At 55.5% G+C, this 18,587-nt stretch overlaps 1 protein-coding gene across 1 annotated transcript in view; it reads right to left on the bottom strand.

The window, feature by feature from the left end:
- The window catches only part of TESC (tescalcin), a 62,928-nt gene that overhangs the window by 1,642 nt on the left and 42,699 nt on the right, over positions 1 to 18,587 (bottom strand). Inside the window, exons 3-7 of the mRNA XM_060028098.1 lie at positions 12,538 to 12,618; positions 6,625 to 6,764; positions 4,939 to 5,000; positions 4,735 to 4,842; positions 882 to 929 (exon numbers count right to left, since the gene is read on the bottom strand). Coding sequence (XP_059884081.1) covers positions 882 to 929; positions 4,735 to 4,842; positions 4,939 to 5,000; positions 6,625 to 6,764; positions 12,538 to 12,618 — 439 coding nt within the window. The remainder of the gene's footprint in view (positions 1 to 881; positions 930 to 4,734; positions 4,843 to 4,938; positions 5,001 to 6,624; positions 6,765 to 12,537; positions 12,619 to 18,587) is intronic.

Below are 18,587 nucleotides of genomic sequence, written 5' to 3'. Positions count from 1 at the left end.
TGCCCTGCCCAGCCCTGGGGGCGGCGGGGGCATGGGGCGCCTGTCCTCTGGCCCAGTAGGCCCTTCAGGTCTCTCCCTCAGGCCCAGGTCTGTGCCGCCCGCCCCCTTCCTCTTGCCATGACTGGCCAGGTTGGCGGCGCAGACTTTGGGGGAGCGCCCAGCTGAGCTGCCCCTCAGCTCACCAGAGTCCCCGGCCCCAACCCAGGGACAGGCCCGTTTCCCTAAGGGCCGCCCGGAGAGTCGGCGGCCGGCCAGGGGGCCACCCTGGGTATCGTCCCCCTGACTTCCATCTTCCTCGCCTCCTGGAAGGGGCTCGGGGACACCGCTGTTGGGATGCTCAGGGCCAAAGCACGGGCAGGGCATGGGGGGCTCGACTCCTTGCCACAGGGATCTGCCTGTCAGAGCAGCGAGGGGCCCCAGTTCCCAGCCTGTGAGCAGGTTTGTAGCAGTGAAGGCTGGGGGAGGCCTGAATGTCCACTAACAAGGGTGGAAGGTGGGAAGCCAGACAAGCAGCATGGGCTGCGAGCCCCAAGGCAGAAGCACACGCGGTCAACACCAGGGTGTGCTTCTGTGAAGGGCAGGTCTCTACAGGCACAGAACATTCCAGAACCCTGGCTCCAACTGTCAACAGGGTGCTTCTGAGGAGGGGGGGAGAAAAATGGAGTTTTCCTCACAGGCCCTTTTGCACTTGCTTAGTTGTTCTGACCGTGTATACCTATCATCACCCTTCCAATAAAAATAAGTAAAACCGGTTTAAACTATTTCAAAGGCCACACCCAGGCTTGACCCCTTTCCACAGAGACGCCCATCTCCTGACCAGCAGGGGCCCCCTCAAGGCCCCAGCACAGCCCCCGTGCCCACCCCCACCCCCAGGTACCCACCTTCAGGAAGTCATCGAAAGTGATGCCCTCGTACACCTGGTCAGGCTCCTGGGGACAGAGCACAGGGTGCAGTGAGGGGCTTCTGCCTGGAGACTCTCCATCTTCCCCCCACCCTGCAACACAGAAGGCTGGGGCCATTTAGGTAGAATCATGAGAATGGGGAGAACATTCTGGATTGTTCGCCTCCAGCTCGAGGCTGGTCGCCCTGAACTCCAGCGTCTCCTTCACTGGCTCGACGGTGTGACGGAAGGTGGTGCAGGCTCACCAGGGCCACCCCCCACCCCCCCCAGGGAGGACAGGTCAGATGAGGGTGGGAAAGGAAGAGGGTGGGCACAGAGGCAGGGCTCGCTCCACCCGGCACAGCCGCCTCCCGCCACTTCCCAACAGTATGGCCACCAGCAGACACCTCCTGCCATTTCTTGGTCCTGCCTCCTCAAACCAGCCTTGGTAAGACCAGTTCTGGGCCGACCTGCACTCCAGACACTGGGGAAAGGGCCAAGTGAGTCACCCTGATAACATCCAGCCCAGGAGCCTCCCACCTGCCAAGTCACTGGCAGTGCCAGTCTCTGCACACACACGAGACGATAAATGGGGCTCCTGCCCATGGTGCTAAGACCAAGTCCCCACGGCGCCCTCTGTGACAGTGAAAGCTGGGCTGACACCCCACTGCCCGTCAATACAACACCAGCCAAATAAATCGTGGTCGCCCTGGCTACTGGTTACCACGAAGAAGGGGTCGATCTAGACCTGCTGATATGGAAAAGGCTCCAAGATACATACACGGGGGAAAAAAACAAACAAGGAGCAGAAAGATGGCTGCAGATTCTGTCCTACATCACTAAGCAGACGGCTGCCACCTGCTCCGCGGACCTGTGGGGTCAGCAGGGGGGAGAGCGAGCTGCGGCAGTTCAGTGCCACTTTGAGTGAGTCAGAACCGAAAGACACACGTGTACACGTCGGTCTGTGTCAGGAATAACACCATCAAGGGCAGTTCCCTTTAGGGAAAAGGACCAGGGCCGACGGGAGGAGGGCCAAGAAAGACGCACTTCTCTTTCTGTACCGCTTGGAGATTTGTTCCTACGTGTATTTAAGAAAACGTCGGCAGGCGCTCTCTGAGCACTTGCCGTGTGTACTTTACAAACGTTATTACCACGAACTGATGCAAACCTCACAACAGCTCCCAGAGGTGGGTTCTGTTCTTAATCTAATTTTGGATATACTTTTTTTTTTTTTTTTTGGATGTGGACCATTTTTAAAGTCTTTATTGAATTTGTTACAACATTCCGTTTTATGTTTTAGTTTTTTGGCCAAGAGGCATGTGGGATCTTAGCTCCCCGAGCAGGGATCTAACCTGCACCCCCTGCACTGGAAGGCGAAGTCTTAACCACTGGACCGTCAGGGGAGTCCCCTGGATATACTTTTTAATTTTATGAAAAACACCAATTTTTTAGAAGGCCTGGGCCAGCCCTGTCCCTAGGGCTGTCGGCTCTTCCTGCCCAGGGGCACAGACAGAAGTGGCCGCCCACTCCCTGCCAGAGACTCCGGATTCCTAGGGCAGCGAGGGGAGCTAATTATAGATAAGGTCCCCCTGGCCCAAGACCCGGGCTGGAGGGCGGGCACCGGGTGGAGGGGCTGCAGGGTCAGGGCAGCGCTCTAGGCTGAGACCCCAGCACAGCTGCCCCAGCCTCCAGCCACAACAAGGTTTCCAGGGAAACACCCTGGAAAGAGCTCACTGCCGCAGTCGACAGCCGGCTTCGGAGGTCCGTTACGGCGGGGCGATGCGTCATTTGTCTTTGGTGAGAGGTGCGGGCAGAAATGTTAAGCGTCCTCAGGGGCCACAGGGTGTGAACTGACTCGGCCACCCCTCACCCTGCGCCTCTGTGTGTATCTGGTCGACGATCACACAAGAAAACCCTCTAAGAGCACACAGAGGATCCGTACATAAAGAGAGATGCACACGGCGAGCAGGAGGCGCACCCGGGAAGCCGGCACGGACTCCCGGAAAGCCCCGGCTTCTGAGGCTGTGCAGCTTTTATGCAGATCAGCAGCTGACAGCAATTTTACTACAGCAAATTAAGAAAACTGCCGCCAATTGAAACTGGAGCGGGACGGGGAGCAATTTAACGAAGGAGACTGTCATTAAATCAAGTGGGAATCTGGCTCGGGCAACCCGGCAGGGGAATCCCCGCGCTCCCCACCGAGGTCACCGGCCTTTTCCGCGGCAGTTAACTGTCTGAGTGGGGTGGCTTCGCCAAAGCCAGAAGCCTCTCCCTGGGTCCCCGAAGCAGACAAATGAAATACAGGCTGAGAAAGTGACCTCAGCCCCCTGCCCGCCATCTCCTGATGACAGGCCTGGGCACAGACAGCAGGTTTCAGCAGGAAAACACCCCTTCATCTGGGCTGGGGTCACCCCAAAGCCATGATGGTGTCTGGGGCTGCAGCCACTATAAATACACAGGAGCCAGAGGGGACGGCCCCAGGGGGACCACCCGAAACCCTCAGGGAAGAAAATCCAAGGAGATGGTCACGTGCCTGCCCGCACGGCTCCCGGGGGGCTCCGAGCCCCTGCGTCAGGGGCTGTCTGGAGTGGACCCGGCCCTGCAAGAGCGAGTCCACCCAGCGCAGCAAAAAGGTCGCTGCCCCCAAAGTCCAGAAAATTCTTTATGTCCCCACCAGTGAAGCAAGGTTACAAATCTATGAAGCGATGCACGTGAAGAAGCCAGCACGGTGCCTGCACACGCTGTGTGGTCACCCTCCAGGTGACCCTGGGGGCACCTGGCTGCCTGGAGCCTCCAGGGGGCGCCTGCCAGAGTCCGTGCCTCCCCACCCTGACGACGGCACCATCAGAGCACGTAAAAGCCGGCAGTGACCCCTCATACGACGTGCCAGTTACCACTGCCCTGACCGTTCGCTCCTGTGCCCCTCTGCGCCAACGGTTCTGCACTGGGGGGTGACTTCGCCCCCCGCCCCAGGGACGGTGGGCCGTGTCTGGAGACATGTTGGTTGTCACGACTTGGAGGGTGACTGGCATCTAGTGGGTGGAAGCCAGGGAGGCTGCTCAGGCCCCTGCAACCCCAGGACAAGCCCACGTGTCAACAAGGCCGGGCGGAGAAACCCTGCTCTAACCCACTGACATCACCGGAGGCCCGACAGCACGGTTCCGAGACATGATCCAGCCACTTCTACGCCAGTGGGACCCTGACAAGCCTCAGCTGTGTCCCAGCTCCTGATCACGTGGCCCACCCGCCTCCCTCCCCATCAGAGCTCGAGCCCGGCCCTCCGCCTGGGCCACCGTAGCAGCCTTGCAAGTGCCTCTGTCAGCACGGAGCCTCCCACCCTCATCAGCACACAAGCCCTGATGGCCCAGCCCCTCTGCTGTCTCATCTACACGTCACCCCCCGCTGCTCCCAGCTCCTCGCTGGACCCCAGACTGTGGGCCCTCAAGAGAGCTCCCTGCTGACCCCTGCCCTCCAGGCCACAAATCCCCTCATTAATAATTAAATGAGAGCAAGCCCGGGCTGTGCGCCAACCAGGCCTGGCACTGTGCCAGGCACTGCCTGTGGGCCCGAGGGAGCTACGTAGTGGGGTCTACAGACCCCAAAGCCCAGACTCCCCTGCTTGGCCTGACCCCCCCAGGGGTTGGGACATGGGGCCGGTCTTCTGGGGGGACAGGAAAGCAGCGATTAGCCTGTGAGCAGTGGTCTGCGCCAGGCCCGGTTAGAGCGGCGAGCAGGACACGCACAGCCTCTGCCCGCTGGGGCCTTCCACAAACACAGACTAGTACCAGGGCACGGCACGGCGGGGTCAGCAGGGGCAGGGAGGGATCTGGGGGTCCGGCCCCGGCGGCTCTCACCATCCGCCCCACGCAGACGCTGGCCGCCTCCATCATGGCCCCGTCGGCGATGGAGCGCGCAGATTCCTTCTCGATGTGGGGGTTTCCGGAGAGCAGCTCCTCGACCACCTGCCGGTGGAGCAGAGACGCCGTGAACTTGGGCCTCCGTCCCGGCCGCAGGGCAGGGGAGGCGCTGGGGCCCGCCGGCGCGGGAGCATACTTTACATTTCGATACTCTTCCAGGGTGATGCGGCCGTCGCTGTCTGAGTCATACATGTGGAACAGAACTGGGGGGTGGCAGGGGGAGAGAGCGGCTGAGTCAGGCAAGGCGGGGGGGAGCCCGGGTCGCCCCGCCCCCCAACCTTCCCCTACCTCAAACTGAGCAAAAGACCCCAGTAACGGAAACCTGCCAAAGCCATAGAGGGCAAAGGCCATGGGGCCAGACCGACCACTTCCTGGTGGGTGACCTTGGGCAAGTGACCTAACTTTTCTGAGCCTCAGCTTCCCCATCAGTAAAATGGGAGTAAGCACACATCTGCCTCATGGTGTTGCCAGGTGAGCTAAGGCTGGTGGACCAGGGCCAGCGACCGCCTGGCACACTGTGAGTGCAGATGATGTGACAGTCTCATTAACAGGAAGCCAGCTCAGCGTTATTTCAAAGTGTCATTCCTGACAGACCCAGAGGGCGGCCGTCATCCCAGGCCTGTGGCAGATCACGGACCCGGCTGCCTACATCCTGCCCCTGGCTGACCTGAGCCGGCCCCTGATGGTACGAGGGGCATTCACACCCGCTCCAGTTATTTCACTCTTAGTGACATCACGTGGTCCCTTTACAGACATCACTCAGCATCCCGCAGCCCAACAGAGCCAGGAGCTAAAGGGGAGGTGACCTCTCTGCCCCCTAGCTCAGCCTCAGGCTCATAAAAGTCCTCGGTCCTGGCATTTAGCCAGCCCGACGCTGTGCAAACATCTCTTCCTCTCATCCTCACATGACCCCGTGAGGCCAGGGCTACCCTGAGCCCATTTCACAGACTGGGCTGCCAAGCTCACAGAAGCTAAGGCATTTGCCCGCAGCCACCCCATTAAGGGAGGGGCAGCCGGGGGTTTGAACCAGAGTCCGTCCCATCCCACAGCCCTCACACCCCTTGACCTGGTCCTTGGAACAGTGTGGAAGCCGGGCGGACACCAGGCATCACCGCCCTGCCCCCAACAACCCTCAGTACACAGCCCGAGCTAAGTATAGCCCAAGCCCCGTGTTTACATGTCCCTGCAGACGCTGCGCAGACGCTGCTACTCGGGTGGGATAGAGAGGGATGCTGGAGTCATGGGAAAGTGCATGGGGAAGGGAGGTGTGACGCAAGCCACCCTGGGACTCTGTGCCATCCCCCACCAGGGCCGATCCCAGCTAAACTTGCTCAGAGCCCAGGGCCAGCAGAGGCTCCTCTGGGACGGACGAGCCCCACAGAGGCCGCCCCGTGAAACTGCGTACAGTGGCCAGTCATGGGCCAGGGGAGGGAAGAAAGGAACTTTCAGGAAGCACCCGAGATCCCACCCAGCCTCAGAATCATCCTTATGCTCAGTCCTCATCCCCACCGTCAGGTTCAGGGTCACACAGCTGCTTAGTGAAGGGGCTGGATTGAACCAGGTCTGTCCAAACCAAGGGCCTTAACCTTTTCCAATCACTGACACCTCTTTCTGTTCCCAGAAAACCACCAGCTGCTGAGAAGTGTCAACAAGGAGGCTGCCACGCAACAGCCTCGGAGGAGAGGGAGGTGCAAACGCCACCCTTTGTGTGTGAAGATCGGGACCAACCTCCCCAAGGCCTGGGCTGGCGCAACCTGACCCGACCCTCCCCCACACCCCCTTGGGGGCGGCCAGGTGCGCACCGGGGAGGGGCCCCGGGACACCCACATCTTAGCTTCTCTTTCCGGCACAGCTGCACCCGCTCCTCATCCATGGTGGTGTCGATGGGCCGGAAGTAGGACATGATGGTCAGAAAGTCCTCGAAGTTGATCTCGTCAGCCAGGCCGCTGGGCCCCTTGCGCAGGTTCCTACGGGAGCCACGAGGGGGTGTCGGAAATGCATTAAGAACAGAATCTTGCCCTTCTGCTACCAACAGCCCTCGGGAACCCGGCCCTTCTGCGCACACACTTCACCTACGATGGCTGTCCCAGCCTTGGGTTCTGTTTCCCAACAACCTGCTCGTGGGGGCCCCGGGCCCCAGGGCAGTTTAGTCCAGCCCCTCCCCGGAGGCCCCCCCCCACCCCCAGAAATCACCATCTGAGGGCCTGGGGGGAGACACGGGCAACTGCACAGCTGCTGGGATGGAGGGCTGCCCGGGCACGCTGCGGTGCACAGAGCTGGGCACTTAAACACGGGGAAAGCGAGGCAGTAATTCCCCCAGGTACATCTCCTGACCCTTACCTTTAGATCGGGGTCAGCGAACTGCAGCCTGGGGGCCAAATCCCACATGCTGCCTATTTTTATACAGCCCATAAACTAAGAGGAGTTTTTATATGGTTGAAAAAAATGCCGGGGAAAAAAAGAATAGCATCTCATGACAAGTGAAAACTCCATGAAATTCAAATTTCGGCGTCCATAAATAAAGTTTTATTGGCACACGGCCAGGCCCACTGATTTGCATAGTATCCGTGGCTGCTTACAAGCTACAGAGGCAGAGTTGAGCAGCTGTGACAGCGACCATGTGGCCCGCAAAACCTAAAATATTTACTCTCTGGCCTTTTAGAGAAAGTTTGCCAATTCCTGCTATCAGCTGTTTAAAACTCCAGCACAACGATCAGTTACAGGCAGCTCTGACTGACGTTTCCTACCAAAGTGCAAAACTCGCCGATGACGGCAGGTTTTCTGATAGATCACGGCACAGAGTCCCAGGGGGGCCTGCGTCACACCTCCCTTCCCCGTGCACTTTCCCACCACTCCAACATCCCTATGGATGTGCTTTTCTGCAGGGGGCAAGAAAAGGGCTTGTGTTCCAGGCGGGGCTCTGGGAGCGAACCCAAGGCTGGGTCTGCCCTGTGCCTAGCACACGGAGGATACTCAGCAGATGCGTGAGTGCACTGAAAAGCCACTGGGTGAGGGTCCTGGCAGAGAAGAAGAGTTGAGAAAACAGCTTGGAGATGACGCCAACCAAACACGGGCTCCTGACCCACTGCTGCCAAACCCTCATCACTAACCGACTTCCGCTGGTGCAGGTGGCCATCGGGCTGATGGGCTGAGGGTCCCTCTGCCCTCACTGTGCATCCTTTCAAAGAGACAGTTCTCAGCTGGCCCGGGATAACAGTCAAGGGCTAGGGCTTGTCAAATGCATTTGGGTCCCACCTGCGGTTAGGACCATATCTCGGTTTAAAGGAATACATTCGAGGTTCTCTCTCTAGGGGCCCATCTACTCCTTTTCAAATACTGCCCCTGAAGTACCACACTTCACAGTTTAGAGATCTCGCGATTCCCAATCTTCCATGCCAGGACATCTTCCAGAAAGAGGTGGCTCCCAAGCCTGGAACCGGGAAGGTGGATCATGAAACAACAAATCTGAGAGGTGAGGCGAGATCTTCTGGACTCAGGAAGCCTAGTCTTGGAGTAAAAACTCTCAATCTTCCCGGAAATCTTCTCTTACAAAGTTTTTCCACCGCTACTCCAGGCAGATTTTTAATCATCTCAGAGTTCTTGCTGCCAGGGGCACAGTCCAAATTCACAGGGCGTAAAAATAGCCCCAGGATCTATCGGGCTCCTCGGAGGTCTTTTCACTGTGTTTGGGTTGCACGTCCCTCTCAAGGGGTTCAGGCTGCAGCGAGAGGGATGACGAGCTCGGGGGACACGTGATCAACCCCGGGGCAGGCTGGCCACGAACGGGTCCTTCTCAGGGAAGGTCGAGACCTGGCTGTTTCAGCATCAGGACCTGATTCAGGGGCTAGGCATCCCTTCTCCTCCTAGTGTCCCCAGGAGGTCCACACGGGCCAGCATCATGGTCTCTAAAGGTGACCACAACGCAGAGACCGAGGAAACCCAGATGCAGCACCTAGAGCCAGACCCACGTGCACTCCAGTCCACTTCCACAACGGAGCACCCGAGACCTGGGTCGGGGGACAGAAGAACAGGGGCTACATCCAAATCTGCAACGCAGCACGAGAGCATTCTTTCTGCAAGGAGGCCTGATTTAGAGCAGTCTTTTCGCTTCCTTAACTCTCCGATGACCCTGTAAGGATCAGAGCCCTTGGAGGTGGGGACAAACCCAGCTCAAACTGCTCTCCAAGACCAGCTTCTCGGTTCAAAACGTCTTAGGAAGCAAGGTGGACGCTGGTATTTCTTGAAAGGAAAATCCCGTCTCCAGCCCCTCCTCTTGAGTCCTCCCCCACCTCCTTGCTGAAACAGGACGAGATGTGAAGGAGGCACAGGCGCCAAGCTGCTCTGGGTCCAGGCTAGGGAAGCCTTTCCTTAATCCTCCCTTATTTGGTGACTTCTGGGCTGCCCACCGACTCACCCGGGGCCTCCCTTTCTCCACACCGTGTCTCTAAGCAACCGCCCCAGGCCGAGGCCCCAGGCCCCACAGGGGAGGCTCTCACCATCCCCTACTGGCCACTGCCCTCCCTCTCCTGCTGTCAGGCGTCATCTTCCGATAGCAATTCCCTAGAGCAGGTGCCTCGTGAGCTGCCCGCACTGCAGACCCGAGAATCCCTTGACTCCGTCCCCATCATATCCAGTCCATCTCCAGTTTCACTCCTCCGATCTCTCTGGGATCCCTTCTCGTCTCTCCTGGGATAGCCTGGTCCAGCCTCCACCATCTCAGCGAGCACACCACACGCAGACAGAATGAGCTTTGCAAAAAGCAAATCAGGCTCTGTCGCTCTCTCCTCGATGCCCTCTGGGAAGCTCCTCCAGCTCTTGGGGTGACCCCCAAGCCCCCAACCTCGTCTCCCAGGCCCAAGAGGTTTGGTCCCAGCCGCCCAGCTCTCACCACCTTTCCCTCCCCAGGGGCCCCAAAGCTTGTTTCAATGCCCACCTTCTGGGCACTCAACGTTCCCTGATCGACTAAGGCCCCTTCCTCCACCCTTTAGGTGCCACTGCACCTGCGCTGCCCTTAAGAGCTCTGTCCTAACCTCAGATGCCTCAAGTACAGTAGCGGGTCTCTCCTGCCTCTGACTATGGACTGTGGACTCAGGGCACGCCTTCTTGTCCTCTGGCCCCTGCCCACGCACTGTCCCCTCAGCAGAGGCAGTGCTCATGGACAGAAGCCTGGCAACGCCTAAATTCCACTCTAAGAGCTGAAAACGCAACTCCTGGATCTGTTCTGGTTCCCACAGGGGACAGCTGAGCACCAAGCCACCTCGGGCCAGATTTGTTTGTTTGTTTTATAAATTTCTTAATTTACTTTTTATTTATTTTTGGTTGCGTTGGGTCTTCGTTGCTGCACGTGGGCTTTCTCTAGTTGTGGCGGGGGGGGGCTGCTCTTCGTTGCAGTGCGCGGGCTTCTCACTGCGGTGGCTTCTCTTGTTGTGGCGCACGGGCTCTAGGCGTGCGGGCTTCAGTAGTTACAGCACACGGGCTCAGTAGTTGTGGCACACAGGCTTAGTTGCTCCGCAGCATGTGGGATCTTCCCGGACCAGGGCTCGAACCCGTGTCCCCTGCATTGGTAGGTGGATTCTTAACCACTGCGCCACCAGCGCGAAGTCCCCAGATTTGTTTTAAGGAATAATTACATACAGTAAAAGGCACATATCTTACATTTGGACCAATGTGTGCACCTGAGAAACCCACCCCCCAATCAGGATACCAGAGGTTTCCCTCGGGCCCCTCTCCAGCCCAACCTGTCTCCTCCTGCGCTGGCGGTGAGGATGGAAGAACCAAGCCCTTGGCCCTGGGTGGGCTCCACAGGCTCGGGGGAAGCAGGGTTTGCCAGGACCTCTGGGGTGTCATCCTCTCTTCACCTTAGCACACCTAGGGCCAGGAGACACCAGCCCCTCTAGCTCCAACCCACAGAAGGCTGGGTCCCCGGGGCCCGGCCAACTTCACAACTGGCCCAGTCTCGTCCAGCCGTTTGGAAACAAGCCTCACAGACACATACATGCAGGCGTGTGTCTATACAGACACATGTTAGGTGTCCCTAGGCTCTGGTCACCCTGCACCATCTTCTTGTGATGCCTCCAACTCTAGGCCCTGACAACCATGTCGTCTCCACGTTTGGGGGCCGCATCACCGCTCCCCCTGCCACCTCCCCTCTCCACTAGCTGTCAGTCCCCCCCAATCCTGCTCTGCCTCACTGCCCACCCAGGCCTCCCTCTGGGATTCCGCAGGCAGAACGAGGATTAAAAAGGAGCTGAGGGCCCTGCCCACCCGACACCTCTCACCATGCTTGGCCTTCTGTGCTCCAGCCAGGCCCCCTCTGCCACTCGCACCACTCCCCGTGCCACAGGGTCTTTGCACGTGCAGTTCTGGTCTCTCTCTGCTTTGCCTAGTTAACTCCTGGGCACTCTCTCCTCAGGTCTCACCCCACAGGTCCGGGAGGAAGGCCTCTGCATTTTCTGGGGCAGCCTGAGGACCCCGTAGCCCCAACCCATAAACAGGTGAGGCCCGGAGTCTTCCTCAGGGCCCTGCAGCCCTGGCAGAACCAGAGCTGGGCAGTTCAGGCTCGTACAACTTGAAACCCAACCGGGAGTCCCCACCCATGATACGACCTCAAGGAAGGGACATGCCTATTCCTTTCCTTCCTCTTTCTGCCAGTTCTCTCTGCTTCTCAGCGATCTCTGCAGACACAGGGTGTCAGGCCTGGGCCCCTGGTGTGTTTGTCCACAGGTTCTGGCAACCTGGAGAGGGCGTGACCCCCTCACCCCCCCACCCCTGCACCTCTCCACCAAGCCTCAGACACAGTGATCTCCACGAGGATATGTGAGTCTTTCAACTCCGATGACACTAGACATTTGGGGACATGAACTCAGGTGTCAGCCTCAGCTTTGGGATACTGTCCATAGTGCCTGTCTCTGCCTCAGTCTGTAAGCCAGGGTGCTGTGCGTAACGACAGCTACCCTGGCTCTTTAACATACGTCATCTCAGCACAGCCTCACAGCAACCCTGAGAGGCAGATGCTATTATCACCTCCGTTCTATATGTGAGAAAATCGAGGCAGCCTCCGAGAGGGGCCCCAGTGACCCTGCCTCCTGGTACTCATGCCCCATGTAGTCCCCTTTCCAAGTGCGAGGTGACCCAGTGACTTCTGACGAGGACAATACAGCAAAAGTCATGGCATGTTATCTGCAAGATGAAGTTACCAAAAGATGGTGTTTTCCATCTCAGGTGTCCAATCTCTCTCTCTCTCTCATTGGAACAGCTTACTCTGGAGGAGGCCAGCTGCCAGGTGTGGTAGCCCTGGTGACTGGTCCATGAGATGCCTCCAGCCAATAGCCAGGAGAGTGAGCTCGGAAGCAGAGCCTCCCCCAATCGAGCCTTCAGGTGAATGTAGCCCCAGCTGACCCACCCTGAGCCTGAGAACCCAGATCCCTGACTTTCAAAAATGGTTAGCCAATAAATATATATTGTTTCAAACTGCTAAGTTTGGGGGTAATTTGTTTCACAGCCATAGCTAACTAATACAGAGGCCTAGAGAGATTGAGTGAGCTGTCCCAAGTCACCCAGCCATGAATCCAGGACTGCCAGACCCTGGACCTGTGGCTTGTAGCTCCTACCTGACAAAGCCCCCTCTTCTCTGCGTCAGCTTAAGGGGCTGTTCCGAGCACACGAGTCATGCAAGAAGTTACAAGGGCAAATGCTCCCCCAAAGTCACCCACCATCGGCAGCTCCAGGAGAAAGGCCCACCTGTTGTCGAAGAAGGCACGGACGATTTTGGATCTGATCGGGTTGAGCTCCAGGTCAGGGATGTTGTTGAAGTTCTCCTTGCTGGGTACCAAGGAGGGGGCGCACCGGGGAAAGAGTGAGAAAAGAAAGCAGACGTCAGAGAGCATGTTCATCGCTTCTCAAGCTGTGTTGTTTTATCCTGAGCAGACTCCACGCGAACAGTCCAGAATGAGACAGGACTGGAATATGCTGCACTGGTCTGTCTCCTCCTCTAACCTCTGGACTGGCAGGACCACAGAGGGTCTGGAGGCTCAGAGATGCCCTTGTGAATCTGATAAACGTCCTAGACACCCACCCCCAGGAAGATGCAGCAACACAAGATCTGCACCCCATTCCGAGGGGTCAGAGAACCCAGGCAGGGAAACCCTCAGTTGGCCCTTCTGGAATCAGAGAAGCAGGATGCTGGCTTGGAGCTTTGGAAGACAGTGTGGCAGGTCCTCAACAAGTGAGAAACATGGAGTTATCATGAGACCCAGGGATTCCACTCCTGGGTATATACCTGGGTATGTCCCTAGAGAAATGAAAACTCATCCACATAAAAATTTGTCCATGAATATTCATAGAAGCATTCTTCCTAACAGCCATAAAGTAGAAACGCCCCAAATGTCTACCAGCAGATAACTGGATAAATATGGTCTATCCATATAAGAGAATAGTATTCAGCCATAGAAAGGAATGAAATACAGACACAGGCTACAGCACGGACGGACCTCAAAGACACAGCGCTCAGTGAAAGACGGCAGACGCAAAAGACCACATAGCGTATGATTTCATTCACATGAAATGTTCAGAATAAATCAATCCACAGAGACAGAAAGTAGCTTAGTGACTGCCAGGGGCTGGGGGATTGGGAGTGATGGGGAGCGGGGATGGTGTCTACAGGTCTGGGGATGGTGTCTACAGGTCTGGGGATTCTTTTGCGGATGATGAAAATGTTGTAAAATTGACTGTGGTGATGGATGCATAACTCTGTAAACATACTAAAAGCCACTGCATTGCACATCTTAGTGGGTGAATTGTAGGATATGTGAGCTGTATTTCAGCAAAGCTGTTTAAAAAAAGAGAGAGAGAGAGGGACCTCCCTGGTGGTCCAGTGGTTAAGACTCCACGCTTCCACCGCAGGGGGTGTGGGTTCCATCCCCGGTCTCCCTGCTCGGGGAACAGGATCCTGCATGCCAAACAGTAGCACGGCCAGAAAAAAGAGAGAGGGAGGAGAGATGCTTGCAGCAGAGGGTGAATTTCAAACACAGACACTCTGTTGCTGCGCACAGGTGTTGCTGGGTCCTAGAGGCTGTGGGTTTGCAGGCGTGGAGGCAGGCAAGTCCCTCATCTACCTGACCTTCCTGCATAAGGCCATCCTTTGTTCTCGGAATCTGCTTCCAGCTCGCTGGACTTCAACGGGCAGTGGCCTTGGAAGGGACCCAGGGCACAGGCTGGGAATTCCGGTGAACAAGGGGGCACGCCCAGTGGGGAGAGGAGGAAGGATATTAGCCACTTAAAACGAGGATGTCCAGGAGCCCTCAGATTCAGAACTTGAAACTAGAACCAACCCATGCTGGGAAGGAGGAAGTGTCACATACACGGAGAATTCAGCACCGTCAGAGCTGGAAGGTCCTGTCATGACACAGCTGACCCCTGTCCTGCCCCCACCTTACAGATGGGGATGCTGAGGCTCAGGGAGGAGAAGGAGGACCTGCCTGGGGCCCCGACGCCTCCGTGTTCTCTCCATCTCTGTGTGTCTCCGCCTCTCCCCATCCCCCAGCGCTCCCAGCTCGGCCTGCTCGCAGCACTTGGCCAAACTCAGGAGCCGGCGTCAGTGGACGCCAACATTTTAGATTCCCGAGAGCCCAGTCCTAAAGGGGGCGACACAGAGCAGCTGGCCTGCAGCAATGGAATACTTATTTGGCCATAAAAAAAGGAATGCAGTACTGACTCATGCTACAACACAGATGAACCTCACAAGCGTGAACCTTATTTCCCCACTTAGCAGTGAAAGAAGACACACAAAAGGCCACACAGTGTATGATTCCATTTATACGAAATGTCCAGAATGAGCAAATCCATAGAGACAGAGAGCAGACTGGTGGGTGCCAGGGGCCGGGGGATAGGTAATGGCTCGTAGGCACAGGGTTTCTTTTGGGGGTGATGAAAACATTCTAAAATTGACTGTAGACTTCAAGTGGGCGAAGTGTGTCGCATGTGAAATATATCTCAATGAGGCTGTTTTAAAATATCCCTAAGCTATTTTTAAAAACCAAAAAGCGAAGAACCACTGCACTATCGCTCCATCGATATAAAGAACAAAACGTGAGGCGCTCACCTGTGCAGGTTCACGGTCAGCTACCGGGAATGCTGACTAGGAGGGAGCAGGAGGGAGCTCTTGGGGCTGACGATGTTCTGCCCTTGCTCTGGGTTTGGGGTCACGGCTGTGTTCAGTCTGTGAAAGATCATCTCACCGCCCCTGTCCCTTTTCCCCATGCACATGACAGTCGCCCCACACTGGCACAGACCCCCATCCTCCCCTCCTTCCTCGTGAGTGGGAAGCAGCCACAGGAGGAAACAGAAAACCCAGAGCCCCCGGGATGGGAACAGGTCAAGTTAAAGGGGCCACGTGGAGCTTGAGAGGGGATGTGGGGAGAAGGGAAAGGAAGCGAGCAGCTGCTAGTTGGCAGGAGACCCCCAAGCCCTGTCTGGCTCTCACTGGCCAGGGGTCTTGGCTACTGCTAACTCTTCCTCAGCCTTAGTCTCCTCATCTGTGAAGTGGGCACAGCCTCTGGAGTCAGACTTGGGTTCTACCAGCTCTGCTACCTGGGACAAGTGACTTAGCCTCTCTGAGCTTCCATTTGCTCCTCTACACACAGAAGCCTCGTGCGGCTGTCGCTCTCAGCACAGTGCCTGGCGAAGAGCAAGGGCTCCATGGATGGAGGCCTTCAGGCATCCGAGAGCACGGGGACAGGACTCTCGTCTCCACAGCACCACAGCCTCAAGGCCTCACACAGCTGAGGGCTGCGCAGGGGCTCAAAACACGGCGTGTGGACCGAACAGCTGAGCAGAAGGGACGGCGGGTGTGGGCAGGGCACCCGGCCCCCAGGCTCTGCTCCTTCCCCAGCCATCCACACCCTTTGGTGCCCCCCAGGAGTCAGTCTGCAGATCCTTGGAGAGCATCACAACCCTGCTCTGCCTTGCCGAGTCCTGGATGGGGCTCTCAGAGGAGCTTTGTCCCAGGGCTGCTGGAAGGACCACATGTGGGGACACGCCTGGGAAGTAGATCTGATTAATTCCCCAGGAGGGAACAGAGGCCAAAAATGGGGATGCTGCAGGTTCGGGGGGCACTGGGAGACACCGGTCCCCATGCTTGTGAAGGTGGCAAGAAGGGCCCCCCGGCACTATGACATCCTACAAAGGGCCAGAGGGACCCTGGCTGACTTGGGAGGGAGAGCAGACAGCAAGGCCCCAGGAGGAGGATAGAGGCAGAAGGACCTCGAAGAGCCTGACTGTGTGTCTGGAGGAGAAAATTAACAACAAAGAAGAGGTCTGACCGCCCAGAGGTGAGGCAGGTGCCAGGAATCGAACAGGGGACACAGTGTCTTTGGGTCCTGGCCGCACAGCCCCTGGCAGGTCTGTGCAGGTGTCTTTGAAGCCTAGCTGCCTTTCTCCAGAAGCTAGAACCACACTGTCCCTCACCACGGGCACCTTACTGACTCTCCAAGCCTCAGTTTCCTCATCTGTGAATTGCGTACAGACCAAGCACCACCCCCCAATATCAAAGGGGAAGTGAAGTCAAGTGCACCTGGGGGCCGGTCCAGGCTCTGCTCCTGACCAGGCATGTGGCCCTGGGTGAGCCACTGCATGTCCCAGAGCCTTGATTTCTCATCTGTAAAATGGGGATTGTGGGAATATCCCAGCAGGACCATGGGGTTAATGAAATGATTGAATGAGATAAACACAGGTAAGGTGCTTAGCATAATGCCTGACACGCAGTGAGATTGTCATTTTAAAATGATGATGGTGATAATTATAGCAGCAGCAGCAGCTGACCTTCTATGTACTCCCAAGGTGTCAGGTACTGTTCTGAGAGCCCTACATTATTATCCTACAAGGTAAGAACATATTTCCACCTTACAGATGAGGAAACCGAGGCAGAGAGCTGAAGAAATGTCTTACTGCTAAGAACAATACCCCTTAGGTGGCACCTGGAAGCTCTAGCCCGGGAGCAGCTTCTCCTAAGGGGCGTGGGGAGGGGACCAGGACCTTCCTGCCAGGATTTTTTGTGCAAAGGCATGGGGATGGGAGAACCATCTGGTGCCAAGTAGGGAATTCTTGGGAATTCCCTGCCTGGCCGTCCAGTGGTTAGGACTCAGTGCTTTCACTGTCATGGCCCGGGTTCAATCCCTGGTTGAGGAACTAAGATCCTGCAAGCCATGTGGTGCAGCCCAAAAAAAAAAAAAAAAAAGCAGGGAGAGAGAGTAGACAGCAGAAGCAAGAAGAACTACAATCCTGCAGCCTGTGGAACAAAAACCACATTCACAGGAAGACAGACAAGATGCAAAGGCAGAGGACTATGTACCAGATGAAGGAACAAGATAAAACCCCAGAAAAACAGCTAAATGAAGTGGAGATAGGCAACCTTCCAGAAAAAGAATTCAGAGTAATGATAGTGAAAATGACCCAGGACCTCGGAAAAACAATGGAGGCAAAGATCGAGAATATGCAAGAGATGTTTAACAAAGACCTAGAAGAAATAAAGAACAAACAAACAGAGACGAACAATACAATAACTGGAATGAAAACTACACTAGAAGGAATCAATAGCAGAAAAACTGAGGTAGAAGAACAGATAAGTGACCTGGAAGACAGAATGGTGGAATTCACTGCTGCAGAACAGAAAAAGAAAAAAAGAATGAAAAGAAATGAAGACAGCCTAAGAGACCTCTGGGACAGCATTAAATGCAACAACATTCGCGTTATAGGGGTCCCAGAAGGAGAAGAAAGAGAGAAAGGACCCGAGAAAATATTTGAAGAGATTATACTCGAAAACTTCCCCAACATGGGAAAGTTTTTAGCCACCCAAGTCCAGGAAGTGCAGAGAGTCCCATACAGGATAAACCCAAAGAGAAACACGCTGAGACATACAGTAATCAAATTTGCAAAAATAAAGACAAAGAAAAGTTATTGAAAGCAGCAAGGGAAAAATGACAAATAACATACAAGGGAACTCCCATAAGGTAAACAGCTGATTTCTCAGCAGAAACTCTACAAGCCAGAAGGGAGTGGCATGATATACTTAAAGTGATGAAAGGGAAGAACCTACAACCAAGATTACTCTGCCGGGCAAGGATTTCATTCAGATTCGATAGAGAAATCAAAAGCTTTACAGACAAGCAAAAGCTAAGAGGATTCAGCACCACCAAACCAGCTCTACAACAAATGCTAAAGGAACTTCTCTAAGTGGGAAACACAGGAGAAGAAAAGGACATACAAAAACAAACCCAAAACATTAAGAAAATGGTCATAGGAACATACATATCAATAATTACCTTAAACGTGAATGGATTAAATGCTCCAAGCCAAAGACACTGAAGGCTCGCTGAATGGATACAAAAACAAGACCCATATATGTGCTGTCTACAAGAGACCCACTTCAGACCTAGGGACACATACAGACTTAAAGTGAGGGGATGGAAAAATATATTCCATGCAAATGGAAATCACAAGAAAGCTGGAGTAGCAATGCTCATATCACATAAAATAGACTTTAAAGAATGTCACAAGAGACAAGGAAGGACACTACATAATGATCAAGGGATCAATCCAAGAAGAAGATATAACAATTATAAATATATATGCACCCAACATAGGTGCACCTCAATGCATAAGGCAACTGCTAACAGCTATAAAAGAGGAAATCGACAGTAACACAATAACAGTGGGGGACTTTAACACCTCACTTTTACACCAGTGGACAGATCATCCAGACAGAAAATTAATCAGGAAACACAAGCTTTAAATGA

Source organism: Delphinus delphis, chromosome 13 (assembly GCF_949987515.2).
Source record: "Delphinus delphis chromosome 13, mDelDel1.2, whole genome shotgun sequence".
In the NCBI taxonomy this organism is placed as follows: domain Eukaryota; kingdom Metazoa; phylum Chordata; class Mammalia; order Artiodactyla; family Delphinidae; genus Delphinus; species Delphinus delphis.
The sequence above is the reverse complement of the archived record's forward strand: the minus strand, read 5'-3'. Positions and strand labels throughout refer to the sequence as shown.